The 17,467-nt window shown below is 34.0% G+C and overlaps 1 protein-coding gene across 10 annotated transcripts in view; it reads left to right on the top strand.

Moving 5' to 3' along the window:
- PPP1R12A (protein phosphatase 1 regulatory subunit 12A) overlaps window positions 1–17,467 on the top strand; it is a 149,829-nt gene that overhangs the window by 104,450 nt on the left and 27,912 nt on the right. For 3 of the 10 annotated variants that reach the window (XM_089921064.1, XM_089921065.1, XM_089921072.1), the window contains exons 10-18: window positions 2,020–2,235; window positions 3,499–3,593; window positions 4,444–4,548; window positions 5,490–5,657; window positions 6,069–6,245; window positions 12,581–12,671; window positions 14,090–14,290; window positions 14,531–14,699; window positions 17,252–17,373. In XM_089921064.1, the coding sequence (XP_089777190.1) occupies window positions 2,020–2,235; window positions 3,499–3,593; window positions 4,444–4,548; window positions 5,490–5,657; window positions 6,069–6,245; window positions 12,581–12,671; window positions 14,090–14,290; window positions 14,531–14,699; window positions 17,252–17,373 (1,344 nt within the window). Of the gene's footprint in view, window positions 1–1,513; window positions 1,631–2,019; window positions 2,236–3,498; window positions 3,594–4,443; window positions 4,549–5,489; window positions 5,658–6,068; window positions 6,246–12,580; window positions 12,672–14,089; window positions 14,291–14,530; window positions 14,700–17,251; window positions 17,374–17,467 lie in introns of all 10 variants that reach the window. The other 7 variants (XM_089921074.1, XM_089921073.1, XM_089921068.1 and 4 more) reach the window with 5 other exon arrangements.

The following is a 17,467-nucleotide window of genomic DNA, read 5'->3' as shown; positions in this document are numbered from 1 at the left end:
TCTGTGGGCCAAAGGTGGCCCACTACCCGTTTTTTGTACAGCCTGGAAGTTAGAATGGTTTTAATACTTTTAAATGGTCGGCAGAGGCAGGGGAGGATGAAAAGAAAAAGAATATTTTGTGACACAAATTCAAATTTCATTGCCCCTAAATAAAGTTTTATGTGACACAGCCACATTCATTCATTTGTGTACTACCTATGGCTGGGTTTGTGCTACAGCAGCATAGATGAGTAGTTACAGCAGAGACTCTATAGTCTACAAAGCCTAAAGTTTACAGTCTGGCCCTTTACAGAAGGAAAAGTTTGCCAACCTCTGTTCTCGAGTACCATGACTTTAAACTCTGAAATCAATAAGGAATCATCTCAATGCCTATCATATTATGTAAAATATTACAGCTTCCTGGACTTTCTCAGTCAGTGGAGACCTTAGTGTTTTACTGATTTTTTTTCACAGTGCCATTTGGCCAAAAAAAATACCTCTTGGTTTCATTTATTAAGTAGTTAGGTACAAATAAGTTAATAATGGCAATTTGTACAGTGTCCAACAGATGTCACTGTACTTCTCTCAAAACTTTAAAATATCCCACAGCACCCCTGTGATTTTGTTCTTGCGCCCTGGAATGCCTCAGTGTGCATTTTGGGAACTGAAAAATGCTTGTATATCTTGAGTCTCTTTGCAACCTTATTGTTAGGAATTAATTATTGGAAGTATTAGAGGTATCTTGTAGCAGTTTTGTCTAGGAATTAGCCCTCCAACATTATGGGTGCTTTAACAAGCTCTATTAAACTGCTGTTATGGCAAACCTTGGTAATAGGTGTGAAAGAAAGATTGTTTTGTTTTGTTTTTTAATCTATATCCTATGCTTGTAGTAACTAGATAGTTGCTATATTTACCATCTATATTTAACTGTGGTTGAATATTTAAACTCTGTAAGTGAAGTTAATGAGGTGAACTAGTTACAGACAACAGACATTTCATTTTTAGGGTAGTTGGAAAGCCCTGAAAATGAAATAAATATTTGTACAAAAACAGTTTTTAGTTGAAATGTTTAATGTTTAGTGGAAAAATCAAACAGTAAATTTAAGGCTATGATATTTAAAATATTAATGAATTAAATATTATAATTAGAAATATACTGATGATTACTTTTTTGTTGATGATTACTTTTTTGTTGATGATGATGGATTAAAATTTTTTTAACCCAAGTACAAAATGAATAAAAACAAAATTCAAGGGCAGTAGTTTTTTCACTTCATACTATAATACTATCAGCTCTATGTGGATTTAACTGCCTTGGAAGTTTCTGTATTAGATTCTTTCAGATTCTCTCATGCTAAAACTGGAACTTGTTCCCAGTGACTTTTAAAGATTGGATAATTACCCAGTTGTTGGGTTTTAATTTATTATAAAATTCTTTTAAAAAGAGAAAAGTCTGTTTTGCTCATAACTTCCTTTTCTGTTTTCATGCTTTCAATCTTTATCTCTTTACCTGTCTTATTTTAATTGGCTTTAGTATGATTTCATTGCTCCTATCATGCCTGTGGTGGAATCAGTAGATCCTGCATCATGGAGGCAGGGCTTGCGCAAAACTGGCATTGTTCTTGTGCCCAGTAAAGGTGAAAAATCTATGGTGAGGCATTTCGATGTGCAAGGATTTATATTAGGTTACAACATAACAAGTTTAATATGAATATTGGTTTCAAAGATGCATGGTTTTAAGTCATTATGGTGTGCTCATTTCTGTTCTCTGTATTTGCATCATAATTTTTCTGTGTGATACAAAGTGTGGAGTGTGTGTTCTTAAATCTAACATCTGGAAAGGTAGTATTTCCTTCTTCAGTTTTAGATCTTTACATTTTTTACTAAGACATTAACCTGCTTAGTAAAAGTGTTTCTCCTGAAACTATTAACTATAATTTAAAACATATTATCTGTAAACTTCTCATTTTCAGTTTAAGGACTGATCAGTATTGTATAATTTTTCTCCTTTTCCTTAAAAATAAAATAAAATAAAAACAGTTTCCAACTTCAGCTACAAAAATTACTCCCAAAGAAGAAGAGAGAAAAGATGAGTCTCCTGCATCTTGGAGGTTAGGACTTAGAAAGACTGGTAGTTATGGAGCACTTGCAGAAATCACAGCATCTAAAGAGGCTCAGAAAGAAAAAGACACTGCAGGTGTTATGCGTTCAGCTTCAAGTCCCAGACTTTCCTCTTCTTTGGATAATAAAGAAAAGGTAATCTGTTTCACAATTTGGTTTCTATAAAAACTATGATAATTTGTTTTCCTGGAATCAGATCCGTTGGATTTTCTACTATGTATCATTAGATCTATGTGTCAACTTAATTCACCTGACTTAATGAGTTACATGATAATACAAATGTACCTACCTTACGCAGATATCTATATGGGATATAATTATTGGGAAGATCAGATGTATTTGCCCAAAACATAAATTAAGAGACTAAACTCAATTAAAGGAATCCTTTATGCTGTTTGAGAATTTACAATAAAATGTATCAAGGAGCAAGCTAATTTTATTTATTAAGAAGGGTTTTGAAAGTTTAGGAACACATTTTTCTAGAATGTGCTTATACTCATAAGTTAAATTTATCCAATATATGCAATTTCTTTACCTACTTTTTCATCTGATACATCACAGCTTTGTCCTAGTGAGCAATTTTAATAACTATATTTTGAAAGGCAGTATTAAATTGCATTAAATAGAATGCACCACAGTTCATTCAGTGCTATTTTGTATAATTGGATTATTTATTTTCTATTGCATTTTTAGTGCTTGGACATTTTTTTCCTTACAGTTTTCTTGCTCTATACAGGAGTGTTTACATGTATCAGAAATTCAGAAATGAATTTCTCATTAAGTAATTTTAATGTTTTTTATTTTGTATAAATTTATTTTCCAGTTGTTTTCCAAGTACTTGATGCCAGTATAATGAGAATGTAACAGATGTCATTGTCACTACACTCTCAGCCAGATTTGGTTAAATATAATTTAAATAACCTTTTGTTTTGTATATTTTAATGTTATATTTTTAAAACATAGTATATCAAGGTAGTAAATAGCTTGTATAATGTAAGTAATTGAGACTTACCAGTGAACTGTATTTGAGACCTTATTTCTCTGAAAGAAGTAAAGATATTTTATCTTACAATACTACATTACAGTAAATGTTATAGAAGTTTCAGAAAAAGTCATTAAAATGTGGAGGAATTTTTCTTATGTTAAAAAAGAGCTAATTCTAGATTAAAGAAGAGAGAAAAGAAAATTAATTTGAACAGGCTGTCTTTTAGTGTTTATAGTACTTGAATATTGATAGACATCAATTTTGGAGTTTAGCTAGGAATTGTGGAAATTTTATAAAATAAACTATGATGGCTGTGTAATTATACATTGTTGAATACTCTTTACCTAATACTTTTAGCAGCACCTATAGTCATCACAGATTTATTTTCACTCTTTTTTCTCCCTGTTGTGTAGGAGAAAGATAGTAAAGGAACTAGGCTTGCATATGTTGCACCTACAATACCAAGACGACTAGCCAGTACATCTGACATTGAAGAGAAAGAAAACAGGTGGATTCATTATGATTTGTTTTATTTTTTTAACTATAAAATCTTTACTATCTAGCATAAGAGTTAAAACATGAGCATTGTTGTAATTATGTGGGATATGGATTTCAGGAAGAGATGGAGGGTATTCCTAATAGGAAGAACACCAAGTACATGGACTTGAGGAGGTGCAGGCTTGGTATGTTCATGAAATAGCCAAAAAAATGAAGGCATTATGGTTATAACGGAGTGAGGGGGCAGTGGTGGCAGATGAGGTCACAGACTAGTATATGCTTTCTAAATATTTGGAACATAATAGAAAAGGAGAAAGAAGAAGGGAGAAGAAGCCCTTACTTGATCACTGTCAACATTTTAATTTGTTTCTTCCTACTTTTCAGCACATATAGAGTATGAGAATTTTTAATATAATTGTAATCATGTTATAATATTCAATTTTGTGTCTTGACTTTTTCTTTCACTTAAGATCTCGTAATGTCTTATATGTTAGTATGTATTTTCAATAAGCATTGTTCTTCATTAGTACATAGTGTTCCATAGAGTAGATTTGCTGAGATTAAAGTAGCCATTTCCCCTCCCCAAACTATGGACATTTAAATTATCTAATATTTTTGTCATCATAAATAAAACTTCTGCAAACATTTAAATTTCCCCCCTATAGTTAGGATTATACCTTTGGGATAGAATCTTAGAACTGGAATCTTAGTGAATTACTTTCACTTCTTAATAAGTATTCCAGACTGTTTTTCTAAGGGATTTTACTAGTTTCTGCTTCTACAGATGTTTATTAAAATACAGCTTCTTTAACCCTATTTTAAAATTATCTACCAGAATCTGAAAGATATTTTTTTCACAGAGATTCTTCAAGTTTGCGAACAAGTAGTTCATATACAAGAAGAAAATGGGAAGATGATCTCAAAAAGAATAGCTCAATTAATGAAGGATCAGCTTATCATAAAAGGTAATAATATAATTCTTAAGTAACTTTTGTGTATTCTTTTATTAAAATATGAGGCAGTTTGGAGCTCTCAATTTAATATAACATTAAAAATGTGCCTTTATTAAATATATCTTTTGTTGTTTAAATAAAACTTCATTTAAAGACAGAATATATATTTAAAGATGGGTAAAAAAAAAAAAAAAAAGATGGGTGAAAATTTGCTCCTACTTATGCCTTCCTATTATGTTATATATTTTTAAATTAAATTTGATATGCTAAGAAGTATCTTTTAGATTATAGCATATTAAAAAAGGAACTCTGTATGTAATTATATATAAATCAATTATATAATTGACTAGAGCAGTTGAAATAGATTAATTAATTGATCTCATGTGGTGACCTGGAAAGTTTCTACCTGTGTTAGAACTCAGAGCAATGGAAATGCCTTGAATTGGAATGTTGGTAATATCATATTGGAGAGGGGGTGGAAAATCTATGTGTTATTTTCTCTGCTAAAAGCAACCAAAAAAAGACGAAAAGATCAACAAATATAATATAGGCATGGGTCACCCCTAGGGATGTGACCCATTGCCAAAACAATTTCTTAGAAAATGCTTAAGTTCTTAACTTTCCCCAAGTAAAGCCAAACCAAAGTGTTTTTCCAGACCCAACCTGGCATGACCATATGACCTGGAACAGTTCCAGAAATGTAAACTATCAGATCATCTTTGAATCTTGTTGGTGGGTGGGGGATGCAGTAAAATGATACACTACCAAATTAGGGAAATCATCTAGACTCTAGCAAGTTGTAGATGCAACTCTTGGTGCTGGAGCCGGTGGCGTATTTAGGAACACAGTCTTTTAGATTTTTTCCTAGCCTTGTGAATCTGTATAATGTATAGGCATTGACTATAGAATACACATACAAACACATTCTATATAGATATGACTCTTTCCTTTAGTTCCTCCTTTGGTAGAAGACAAGATGATTTGATTAGTTCTAGTGTTCCAAGCACCACATCAACACCAACAGTTACCTCTGCAGCTGGGCTTCAGAAAAGCCTGCTTTCCAGCACAAGCACTACTACAAAGATTACAACGGGTTCTTCCTCAGCAGGCACACAAAGCAGGTGAGTCACAGAAGCAGGTGAGAACACAGATTTTGTGTTCAGGCCTACTGTGTGCTTATGTATGTGCATGCATTTTTGTTTAGAAGATTGTGGGGCTCTGGATTTTTTCATTGACCTTGTTAAAATGATTTACAAACAAAAATTGGTTCCAAAAAGAGGCAATTATGCATGTCTGGGGAAAAAATATTAAGTTCCTAACTTATGAACTTTCCTTGCATTAAGCTGCTTAAAGTGTAAATTTCTCTTTGACAGCTCTGGGTGAACTTTTTGGTTCATAGATGAAAGATGTCTCACCTTATGTTTTAAAAAAATCCATCCCTGTAGTCACATGTTTTCAGCTGCTAGAAAGTGCTTTCCTTGTTTAGCTGTTTTCCTTTTCTCTTTTTTGTGTTGCTGCTTATGATGCTATAGTACCTCAAATCGTTTGTGGGCTGAGGATAGTACTGAAAAAGAAAAGGACAGTGTTCCTACGGCAGTGACCATTCCTGTTGCTCCAACTGTTGTAAATGCTGCAGCCTCTACCACAACCCTGACTACAACTACTGCTGGCACTGTCTCCTCCACTTCAGAGGTCAGGGAGAGACGCAGGTGTGTAAAGGTCCTAATAGGACTGCTGATATATCTTGCCCAATGATGAAAGTTGTTTGTTTTGCTTGTTTTTTAATCTTGGGAAGTTGGTGACTATCTCTTCAGTAGGTTAATACATGAGATAACCTAGATCAGCTCAGAACTATGTAAATTGATATAATTAGCAATTATTCGCCTTTGGGCTTGGTAACCCACCTCTGACAGAATTAATGTTCTTGTTTAAAGGCACTGAGCCAGATAGTTGTCTTCATACTTAGCCATCTTAGTTTTAATGGTTTATTTAATTCAAAACATTTTTGTGATGAAGATCTAAGCGCATACTCTAAACACATATTAAACAACTCATACTCATGGAAAACTAGATGTAACATGACAAAAACAGGTTTTTTATTCTTCTTATTGTTTCCCCCTTCCACCTCATTATTAAGAAGTTTGATGCATGTTTAGCAATTTTTGTTGTTGTTATTTTTGAGAATTTCATTTTAAAATTCTTTTGGTGAAGAATGGCTTCTTATGCATATGTGTAAGCCAAATAATTTTAAGTATGTTAACTACATTCACTTAGTTTTAATTCTGGTACATAGAAGGCACTTGTTAATTAAATTTTTTAAAGGGTCTGTGAATTTGTTTTATGTGCTTAAAACATTTTTATGAGCATTGCTCACTTCTTCCTGTTGCAGCCAGTTGGTATGGAATCATAGATGTGGAAAGGAATTTACCTATTATCTTTTATGATATCCTTTACAGAAGGAAACTGAGTTCCAGAGATATTAAGTGACTTTTCCACTTTTATGTGGTTAGTAAGTATGAGAGCTAAGGCTAGGCCCAATATTACAGGAGAATCAGTCCAGGGTTCTGTCTGCTATATCATGCATAGTCCCTAGCTTTGAATTTGGTTTTCCCTCTTGAGAAATAACATCTTAGGAAACTAAACGTAACCTCTTTAAATATTTTATTCTTGAAAAATTAGCTACATAGCTGATATTTTCCTTAACTAAAATACCAACCAGATAAATTTGGTTTTATTTCTAGCACATAGTATTCATATACAGTCTTATACATCTTTTGTCTCTGATGCCTAGCAAAGTGCGTGGCCTGTTGTAAGTAGTAGCATCCTTATAGTAATATTTGTGGTGAATATATGAAAAGTAACAAAATGTTAAATGTTTTGAAAACTTTTTTAATTAAAAAAATGTTTTCTTTCCTATCATTACATCTTTAGTTTCTGTCAATATATTTATGCTTCATTTCTATTTTTATGGTGAAATTTAATGATACTTCTCTAACAGCACTACAAGCAGTTAGCATTTTGTGATTTTTGAATACCAGTATAGGTCATATCATATTTTAATTATTCTTGTTTTTCTCTTAAGTTTAGTCAGTTTTAGGTTTTTGAGGTGTTTTCAATGAGACCACATAGCCTACAGAAATTAGAGTTTCATAGGCACTCATCATTCTCTTCTAGTGAAAATGAATTTGAGGGCTTTGGTTTTTTGGGAGGTGGGGAGCTGAAGGGGAAAAGGTTCAGGAGGTCTTGGTTTTTTACTCCTTGCTGTGCCTTAATCCTAAGGTAAGAGGTCTCTGTGGGTTAGAATTTATTCTTCTGTAAAATGAGGTATTTAATTTATATAGTTTTTAACTTCTAGAATCCTTTCTATCTAGCATTCCATACTTTAAAAAAGTTTTTCCAATGACAAAGCCAGTGAATGTCTCCCCAAAATCATCAGTTGTTTCAGAACAAGCAAATTATGATTCTTAACCTCAGATTTCTTTATTTTTTATATTGTTGGAAAGTATTGAGTTTCAGCTTTTAGAATAAATCCTGGAAGACTTTAAGATTGAGAATTAAATATTTGGTGATATTGTTAGGACAGAGCAGGTTCTCATATCATAAGAAATAAAATATGTCTATTGACATTTTTCCGGGTCTACATTACAGAAATTTTGTCTCACTTGCTTCAGTGATGTGTGCAATAATATTAATGTTTGTGTTTTGTTTCATGTCAAATAATTGTTTGCAATTTTGGCCTCGTCTGTCTTTTTTTTTTTTTTTTTTTGGTTGGCCGCGCTGCTTGGCTTGTGGGATCTTAGTTCCCCAACCAGGGATTGAACCAGGGCCTTCAACAGTGAAGGCACAGATCCTAACCACTGGACTGCCAGGGAATTCCCCTGTTTGTCTTTTTAATTAAATTTCATTAATGGTTTCAAAATGTATATAGTTGAAAATTTGCCCCCAAATGTATGTATGGTGATTTAAGAATATACTGTGGCTGAAAAAGATACTAATACATTTATGCCATTTTTAGGTACCCTTACATATGTACTTTTAGATGTTATGTAAAGTTACTGTGTACACTATTAAATTCCACATTATTGTTGAATTTTCCTGTTTTTATTGATCAGGTTTGGATGAAAATTTTCTGTTTTTATAAAGATTTCCAATTGATTAATTGGAGGGAGGAGGCATTGGGGAGCAGGGAGGAGAAGCTAGCTTTAAATAGATGGAGCATGGTGAGGTTCCCTGGTGGCCTAGAGGTTAAGGTTCCGGGCTTTCACTGCCATGGCCTGGGTTCAATCCCTGATCAGGGAACAGATCCAGCAAGCCTCGCGGGGTGGCAGAATATCTAGATAGATAGATAGATAGATAGATAGGTAGGTGGAGCAAGATGGCAAATTCTTTCATTGTTTAGGCATTTCTAATTCTCCATAGTCTTTTCAAACTGCAAAACAGTACCTTACTAATAACTTCGTATTTGTAGTATGAGTTCACATGGTTCGGTACAACTACTCTTTTCTACCATTTTCCCTTGGCTCAGCCAGCTCCCATTTGTCTACTTATTTTTTCCCTCTGGAAGGAAAAATGCTGAGTGAGAAGCAAGGGCTGGTATTCAGTTTTTTAGAGATGTAATTTGGTTGACTAACCAAAAAATAAATATTATAAATAAATATAAATATTTTAGCCAATAAATGTCAGGGAAGTAATATATAGAATAATTGGTTTTACTGAAGGAAAAAACCTTAATTTAAGAATAACCTTTGGATTGTTCAGAAAATAGTGGGCAATCTAAGACTAGTAAGTAAAATTATATACCCTATACAGTTATACAAAAGAGATCAGTATGACAATTTGATATAGTAATGCAATTTGGTATGTTCTGCCATCTTTTTGATGATCACCTCTTTGGAATTAAACACATATTAAAAATATGAATTATTTGTTTTCTCTACATCCTGTTCTTAGAGATCTGCTCTGTATAGACACCTCAAGGAGGAGAAAGGAACTGAATTTCAGATGGGGACTATCAAATATATTTCCTATATTACAAATCGATAGGTTAGGTTTTTATGCTAATTTGGAGCAAATGTTTGTATGGAAATTTTAAATGAACAGATTTTACAAGTCTTTCAGCTAGTAATTTTTATGCCCCTAACCTGCATATGTTAAACCAGATATGATAAATAGATTTATTAACTTTCATGGCAGCTTGAAGGTATTGAAAAACAATCTAGGCTTCTTGGGAGAGAGTGTGATGGTTGATAGTGCTATTTGCCATGGGGTGAAGGGGCATAGTGACAATGCAGTTGTTTTAAACTATATATGAAAACTTTGTACATAGTGGAAATAAGAATTCAGTCTTTCATGTCCATTTGTACTTTCAGAGCAGCTCATGAAATGCTGAAGTGATACACGCAGCTGTCTAGGCTGCTATAAACTTTTGTTAAACTAGATTTGCTATCACATTTAGGTTTCTTCTCTTTCTGTTATTTTTTTTTCCTCATCTGGTGGAAGTCCAAAAGGCAGTAAATTGCATAGGACCAGTAGATGCATAAATAAGTGTTAAATGAATGGATGAAAAAAAATAGCCATTTTACAGGCTAATATTTCAGAGAACTTTTACACGTTTAAAAATGTACCACAAAAGAAAAAAAAAACTTTTTCCTGCTTAAATGGTCTTGGAAAATGCTGAGTTAAGCACAGTTAAACAGGTTTCTTCCCTTAGTCCTTTTCAGACCCTTTAATATGTTGTTATTTTCCTGGAGAAGATTAGAATGTATAGTATTTTCCACATTTATATAATCAACTTCTACAACAAACAATACAAAAATCGTATTCCAGAATTAATGTTTCTTAAACTCTAATAACAAATTCATTGGTTATCCTCTTTCTTGTCCCAGAAAAATCACTGGAGTTGTAATAAAAATGAGAAAGTATCTGTTACAGCTGAATAAAAACCTTAAAACTCAAGAAAATTGATATATAGACAATAGAAATAATAAAACAATGGGAGAAAAAGGAATATCAAGCCTTTGAGCATCATAGAATGGAGAGAGGGCAGGTATCCTACCAGTTTTATTCATCTCTGGGTTTGTGTGTTGGTACAGATGAAGCCATACAGAATTTCAACTAAGAGAAAGTTAAACTACGGAAATGGTGATAAGCAAAATGTTTTATTTACTGACTTCTCCCTTGCCTTTCACTTTTAGGGAGACAAATTTTTTTTAATTAAAAAAATTAAAATTTTATTTTATGAACTTAAGTCAGTACTAGTTTTTAATAGAAACAAAATTTGGTAGAATAGAGCTCTTCAATGAAATGCTTCAATTTGATGAGCTGTGCCTTATTGATGAGATAAATGTAGTGCTATTATGATAGCAAAAAGACATAATCATTCAGGATATTCTAGAAACCTAGAGGTAAAAAGTGATAGAAAACATACGGATAAAGAGAAAAAAAACGTTTTATCCTTATGATACAGTGCCATAAGTTATTCAACCGAATAGAGAACACAAGTGATATTTTCTCAAAGCAGATGATAAAAACAAGTCAGAATATAGAAGTGATGGGATTTTCATCTAAGTTTGCTGGATGTCTCATTCAAGCAAAAACACCCTCTTGAGAATTTATTGACTTACCTTGCTTTACAGTTTATCTGTGATTAGAGTAGAAGCAAGAAGAACCAGTCCTCTAGAACTAACTTTAACCAATAAGTAGTAGTTAATTGGTGAAATTGAGGCAACCAGGATCTTGGGTGAGAAATGACTATGTCATCTTAGGGTTAGTTATCCAAGGAGACAAGTCCTAGGAATAATGAATCTTGTATTCTAGTTTTAGAGAGACAGATTCCAAAAAATTCAAGACTTTGGAGGGAAAGACGCATTCCTATGTATCAAAAAGAATGAGAGTTCTCTAAAAAGAATTCTGAAGGAACTGTAAATAACTGTAAGGTGTTTGAAGATGTGTTATACTCTCTGAACTTAGAGCTTTAAAGGACACAGAAGAAATAAAACATAAGGCATAAAACAAAGAATAAATTCTAAAGTTTGTTACGAATATGTGAATAGTGTCAGGGAGGTTAAAGAGCAGAATGAATTACAAATTGAGAAGAACACTAAAGTTAACATGAGAGTTTTTAAAAAATAGCATTTGGAGATAGGGGTATGATGATAGGTTATTGATAAACTTAATGAACAACAGAAAATAGAGATACTCAAGTTCAGAATGTTCTCTGAGAAATGTGAGCTAGATGGTAGTAGTATAACTAGATAAAGTGTTAACAGTTGAACTTCCCGAATAATATTGATCATTAGAGGGAAGTTTTCTTATGTTGCAGGGCTCTGTCTTGTCTTTGCTTGTTCAACCCTTTAATTCATTATTTACCTCTTGACATAGATTGCATGGTTTTGAAGTTGTGCATACCGTGTGACAGGATGGAACATAGGCTTAGATTTATAGTATAAAATCTAGTGAACATAAATGCCAAATCCTCTTCTCTGTATCAGAAAATCAGTGACCCAAGAATAAGATGCTGATTTTAAAGCAGTTCGTATATAAAAACACTTGAATTTTTAGAGAACTTAAAGTATGAACAAGAGTGTGATGTCTGCCAAAAACATTATTAGTAAATGCACAATGACAAGAATGCAGGGAGTGCTGCTTCCTCACTAGTCATCCCATATCCTAAATATTACATTCAGTCCTTTACCATAAGAAGACATTGACAGTCTAGAGTTTAGCCTTGTAACTTCACATATCATCTAGGATGGTGTTGCAGAAAATCAAGAAAGGAGCTAAGAGGAATGATGTTACATGGTTTAAAAAAAACCAAAACTGTGGTTAGGAAGAACTTTAAAAATATGTTAATATGAGTAGTTCCAATCTAAAAAACTATCAAATTGCATTGTTGAATTTCAGAGTGGGTTTAACCATTTTCTGAAGACTCTTTCTTAAAATCCATTAAAATGCTAAACTTAAATGTTTCACTTACACACATTCATGTATAATTATATTCACAGGTATTGCATCTCCAAGTGACAATTTTTATTTATTACTGTAGATCATACCTCACTCCTGTTAGAGATGAAGAGTCTGAATCCCAAAGAAAAGCAAGATCTAGACAAGCAAGACAATCTAGAAGATCAACACAGGTATATTTAATGTGTATAATATATAAAAGTTCAAAATAAATTATCTTTCCCTTTTTCACATTTCTGTGAATATACTGATGTCACTCTATAATATGAGTAAATCTTAAAAGATAAAAGTTGCCTTAGTAATCCTACCAGAGCCTTTTTATGTGGCTATACTGTTAATGTTACATTTCGTCTAAGTAGCATATGCCTTTGTATCTCTTTAAGTATTTATTTTTCTATTCCTAATATAGTGTCTGGCTCAGGATATTTGATCAGTGTTAAAATTAATCATATATGATGTCGCATAATTATTAAAGAATTCTATGCGTATTTGGAAGGTATGGGAAATAGGTCTTTTATATTAGGTATATCAAAAAGCTGATATACAAGTATGAGAAAAATGTCACTCAAGCTAGTTATCATCTTCTTACCCACTTGCCTCTCCTATATCTCTCATGTCTTCCCTTTCCTACAGTTGAGGGGCTCCAAAGTCCAGATTCAACTGTTTATTTATTTATTTTATTTATTTTTTCGGCTACCTCGGGTCTTAGTTGCAACACGCAGGATCTTCGTTGAGGCATGTGGGATCTTTTCGGTGAGGCACATGGGCTCTTCGTTGCAGCGTGTGGGCTTCTCTCTAGTTGTGGTGTGCGGGTTTTCTCTCTCTAGTTATGGCGCGTGAGCTCCAGGGCATGTGGGCTCTGTAGTTGTGGCGCACAGGCTCCAGAGTGCATGGGCTCAATAGTTTGCAGCACGTGGGCTCTCTTGTTAAGGCACACGAGCTCAGTAGTTGTGGCACACGGGCTTAGTTGCCCCGCGGTATGTGGGATCTTATTTCCCCGACCAGGGATCAGACCCACATGCCCAGCGTTGGACGACGGATTCTTTACCACTGGACCACCAGAGAAGTCCCTAGATTCAAGTGTTTAATCCTTGCCATTACTTAACATATTTTTTCTGTCTTCGTGCCTTAGCTTCTTGAAATCCAACCTATTCTTTTCAAGACTTAACCTTCAAAAATTACTTCTTTACTGAAATCTTCTCTGTGTGCATATACATATATAGAAACATAAATATATATAAATTTAATATATAAATAATGCATATATTGGCTTTTCCTTCTTTCTCTGAACTTCTTGGGAATATTTATATTCATATGGTCAGTTCCTGTGCTATTCTGTTAATTTCTTGAATACAGAGACAATTTCTTGCACATATTTTATTTCTTTCCCAGTACCTATTATTGTGCTTGCTCATGATGATTCTTCATAGAATGGATGTGACTAGAAATTCTGTTTCAATTTGCAAACCAATTCCAAACATGCATATTTGACTTTTAATGCATTCATATTTAATATATCTACTTATAAAATATTCCTTTGAAATGAGCCTTAATTCCTCTCATAATTAAATTTATCTTTTTTTGCGTGCAGGGGGTGACATTGACTGATCTTCAGGAAGCTGAGAAAACGATAGGAAGGAGTCGTTCTACCCGAACCAGAGAACAAGAAAATGAAGAAAAAGAAAAAGAGGAAAAAGAAAAACAGGATAAAGAGAAGCAAGAAGAAAAGAAGGAGTCAGAAACATCTAGAGAAGATGAATATAAACAAAAGTACTCCAGAACATATGATGAGGTAATAGTATACCAACAACAGCACTAGGTCAGGTGGCACGGATAGTTCTTGTGATTCTCAAAATGCAAGAGATTTATTTACTAACAAACCATATACAAAATATTCATAAGGATTTTAACTGGAAATCTAAATTATTTTGACATGATTAGAACGTTACTTTTCCTTTGAAATGAATTTAAGTGTCTTATATGTTTTTATCTGTTTATATTTCAAATGGTTGTTAATTTTAATGTTTCACAGACTTATCAACGCTACAGACCAGTATCAACTTCAAGTTCAACCACTCCATCCTCTTCACTTTCTACCATGAGCAGTTCACTCTATGCTTCAAGTCAACTAAACAGGCCAAATAGTCTTGTAGGTATAACTTCTGCTTACTCCAGAGGACTAACAAAGGAAAATGAAAGAGGTAAGAAGACCAGATTTGGAAAACACTTTGTTTCCTTCAGATGAATTCTTTGACTTGGTTTTTCCTAGTAGTTTAACAGAAGAGTAACAACATCCTAAACTGGGACTCATTCTACCTAACCAGAAAGAACATGGTGGTTGAGAATGAGAAAAGTAGAAAATAAAAACAGAAAATAATGTGGTCTGGCATTGATATGTATATCTTTATTGCCTTCAAAAATCTTTATGTCCATCAACATAGAAAAGTTAGTATAGAAAAACTGGTGGGGTGATTATTTCTAGGAGCAGTTTATTGATTATTTCTAGGAGCAGTTTATTAATGTTTCAAGTTATTTCTTGCATATTATGTAGATATCTTTTAACTGTTTTCTGTGAAATTGTTTTAAACAAAAATCATTTAACATATGTAATGTCTTTGCCAAAAAAACTTATTTTTATGCTTATTTCTTGAGAAATAGATTTCTTTTTCAGCTGTATATTGGCATATTGATGCTATTAACATTTCCTATTATTTCATATAAGCTTCCTATGTAAACACTAACTCCTCCTTTAAATAAGAGATGGCTACTAAATAAATTATTCATAATTGTAGGTATTTAATATTTTAAAAGCAAAATCTCGGGCTTCCATGGTGGCGCAGTGGTTAAGAATCCACCTGCCAATGCAGGGAACACGGGTTCGGGCTCTGGTCTGGGAAGATCCCACATGCCGGCAAGCAACAAAGCCCATGTGCCACAACTACTGAGCCTGCGCTCTAGAGCCCGTGATCCACAACTACTGAAGCCCATGCACTTAGAGCCCGTGCTCTGCAACAAGAGAAGCCACCACAATGAGAAACCTGCACACTGCAACGAAGAGTAGCCCCTGCTCGCCGCAACTAGAGAAAAGCCCACGCACAGCAACAAAGACCCAACGCAGCCAAAAATAAAATTAATTAATTAAATTTTTTGTTAAAAAAAGCAAAATTTCATAGTATTAGTCATGATAATATCAGTAATCATGTAGGAATAAACTTCAGAAAATTAAATTTTTTTCAACTTCCAGCTGGCTTTTCTTTTGTTGGTCATTGAGATATTTCAGTTCTTTAAACCACTAAGTGTGAGACCCATCTAATGTTTGTAAAAATTTTGAGCAGACATTTAAAGTTAGGGGTATCTGCATAAAAGTTCATATTTCTGTCTTCTGTTGAAAAGTTGGAAGATACGGCAATGCTGGCTCTGAATTCTCACAGGTCAACAATTGATTAGAGCCAAGTAGTAGCAGCCCCACCCCCACCCCTTTGGAGTAGTGCCCTCCTGGCCCATTTTACCTCTTTATGTAACCTGGATGGCCACTCTGTATGTTGGAGTTTGCGACCTTTGCTGTAAACTAATTCTAAAAGCAACTTTAAAACCCCTCTTAATACTATAATTTTGGGGTTTCTTTTGCTTCTTTTTCTTCACAGCAAGGAGACAATGACACAAGGAGCCTTTTAAAAATCATTTTTAACGTTACTTTGTTCCATTTTTTTTTTTTTTTTTTTTTTTTTTTACAATCTACTTTTTTTGGGGGGCTGCATTGGGTCTTCATTGCTGCGCGAGGGCTCTCTCCAGTTGCAGTGAGCAGGGGCCACTCCTTGTTGCGGTGTGCGGGCCTCTCATTGCGGTGGCTTCTCCTGTTGTGGAGCATGGGCCCTAGGCACGCAGGTTTCAGTAGTTGTGGCTCGCGGGCTCTAGAGCGCAGGCTCAGTAGTTGTGGCACACATGCTTAGCCGCTCCACGGCATGTGGGATCCTCCTGGACCAGGGATTGAACCCATGTCCCCAGCATTGGCAGGCAGACTCCCAACCACTGCGCCACCAGGGAAGCCCTGTCTACTTTTTACAGCATATTCAGAGGCCCTAATATTCTTCTAGTATGTGAGTCTGAAGCTATTTTAACTATCCCAGGAAGGGAACAAATTTGAAGACTAACATTTGTTTACATTGATTTGTTTTTAATAAAAGATAATTTTTTCCCCAGCAACACAAAAAACGGTTTGCTCTTAGATACTAATAGAAAATTCAATGACTACTGTATTCATTCTACTGCTGAAGGAGGACTGGGAATGGTAGAAGCAGAAACTGATAAATTTGTATGATGCCCACTAGCTGTTCCATCATTATGCACTGTTTGGTTATAATAACTATCTTGAAGTGTTAATGTTAGGTATAATAACTACCTTCCTGTCAGATGTTAATAACTGGGACCCCATTCTCTTCAGAGGATTCAATTATTTTCTGTTCAGCAAATAGTAAGTGTGTCTTTTTAGCAAAATTTTTGTTTTAGGCACTAGAAAAATGAAGTAATTTAAATCAGTTCTTATCTTGATTCTCAAAAACGTATCTAATGAGAGATACACATACATGTTTAAGCCACGTGTTATAGGAGCACTGGGAGGGGCAAAATTTATTTCTGATTAGAGAATTTTAGAAGGCTTCACAAAGGAGGTTGACTTAGAATTATTTTCTAAGTCACACTGCAAAATACTATCAAGATACATGGCTGCCATATGAATAATTTTAATCCTTAACAGAGGGAGAAAAGAGAGAAGAAGAAAAAGAGGGAGAAGATAAATCACAACCTAAATCAATCAGAGAACGACGGCGACCAAGAGAGAAAAGAAGATCTACAGGAGTTTCATTCTGGACACAAGATGTGAGAACCTATTAAAATAACTACTTGATAGTATGCTTAATCTTTCCAAGAATGTACACTAGTGATTTCTTATATGCCTCAGATTATATATTCT

This window comes from Delphinapterus leucas, chromosome 11 (genome assembly GCF_059928025.1).
Source record: "Delphinapterus leucas isolate spDelLeu-1000000601 "Yukka" chromosome 11, BTC_Dleu_Yukka2, whole genome shotgun sequence".
Classification (NCBI taxonomy): Eukaryota; Metazoa; Chordata; class Mammalia; order Artiodactyla; family Monodontidae; genus Delphinapterus; species Delphinapterus leucas.
The sequence above is the reverse complement of the archived record's forward strand: the minus strand, read 5'-3'. Positions and strand labels throughout refer to the sequence as shown.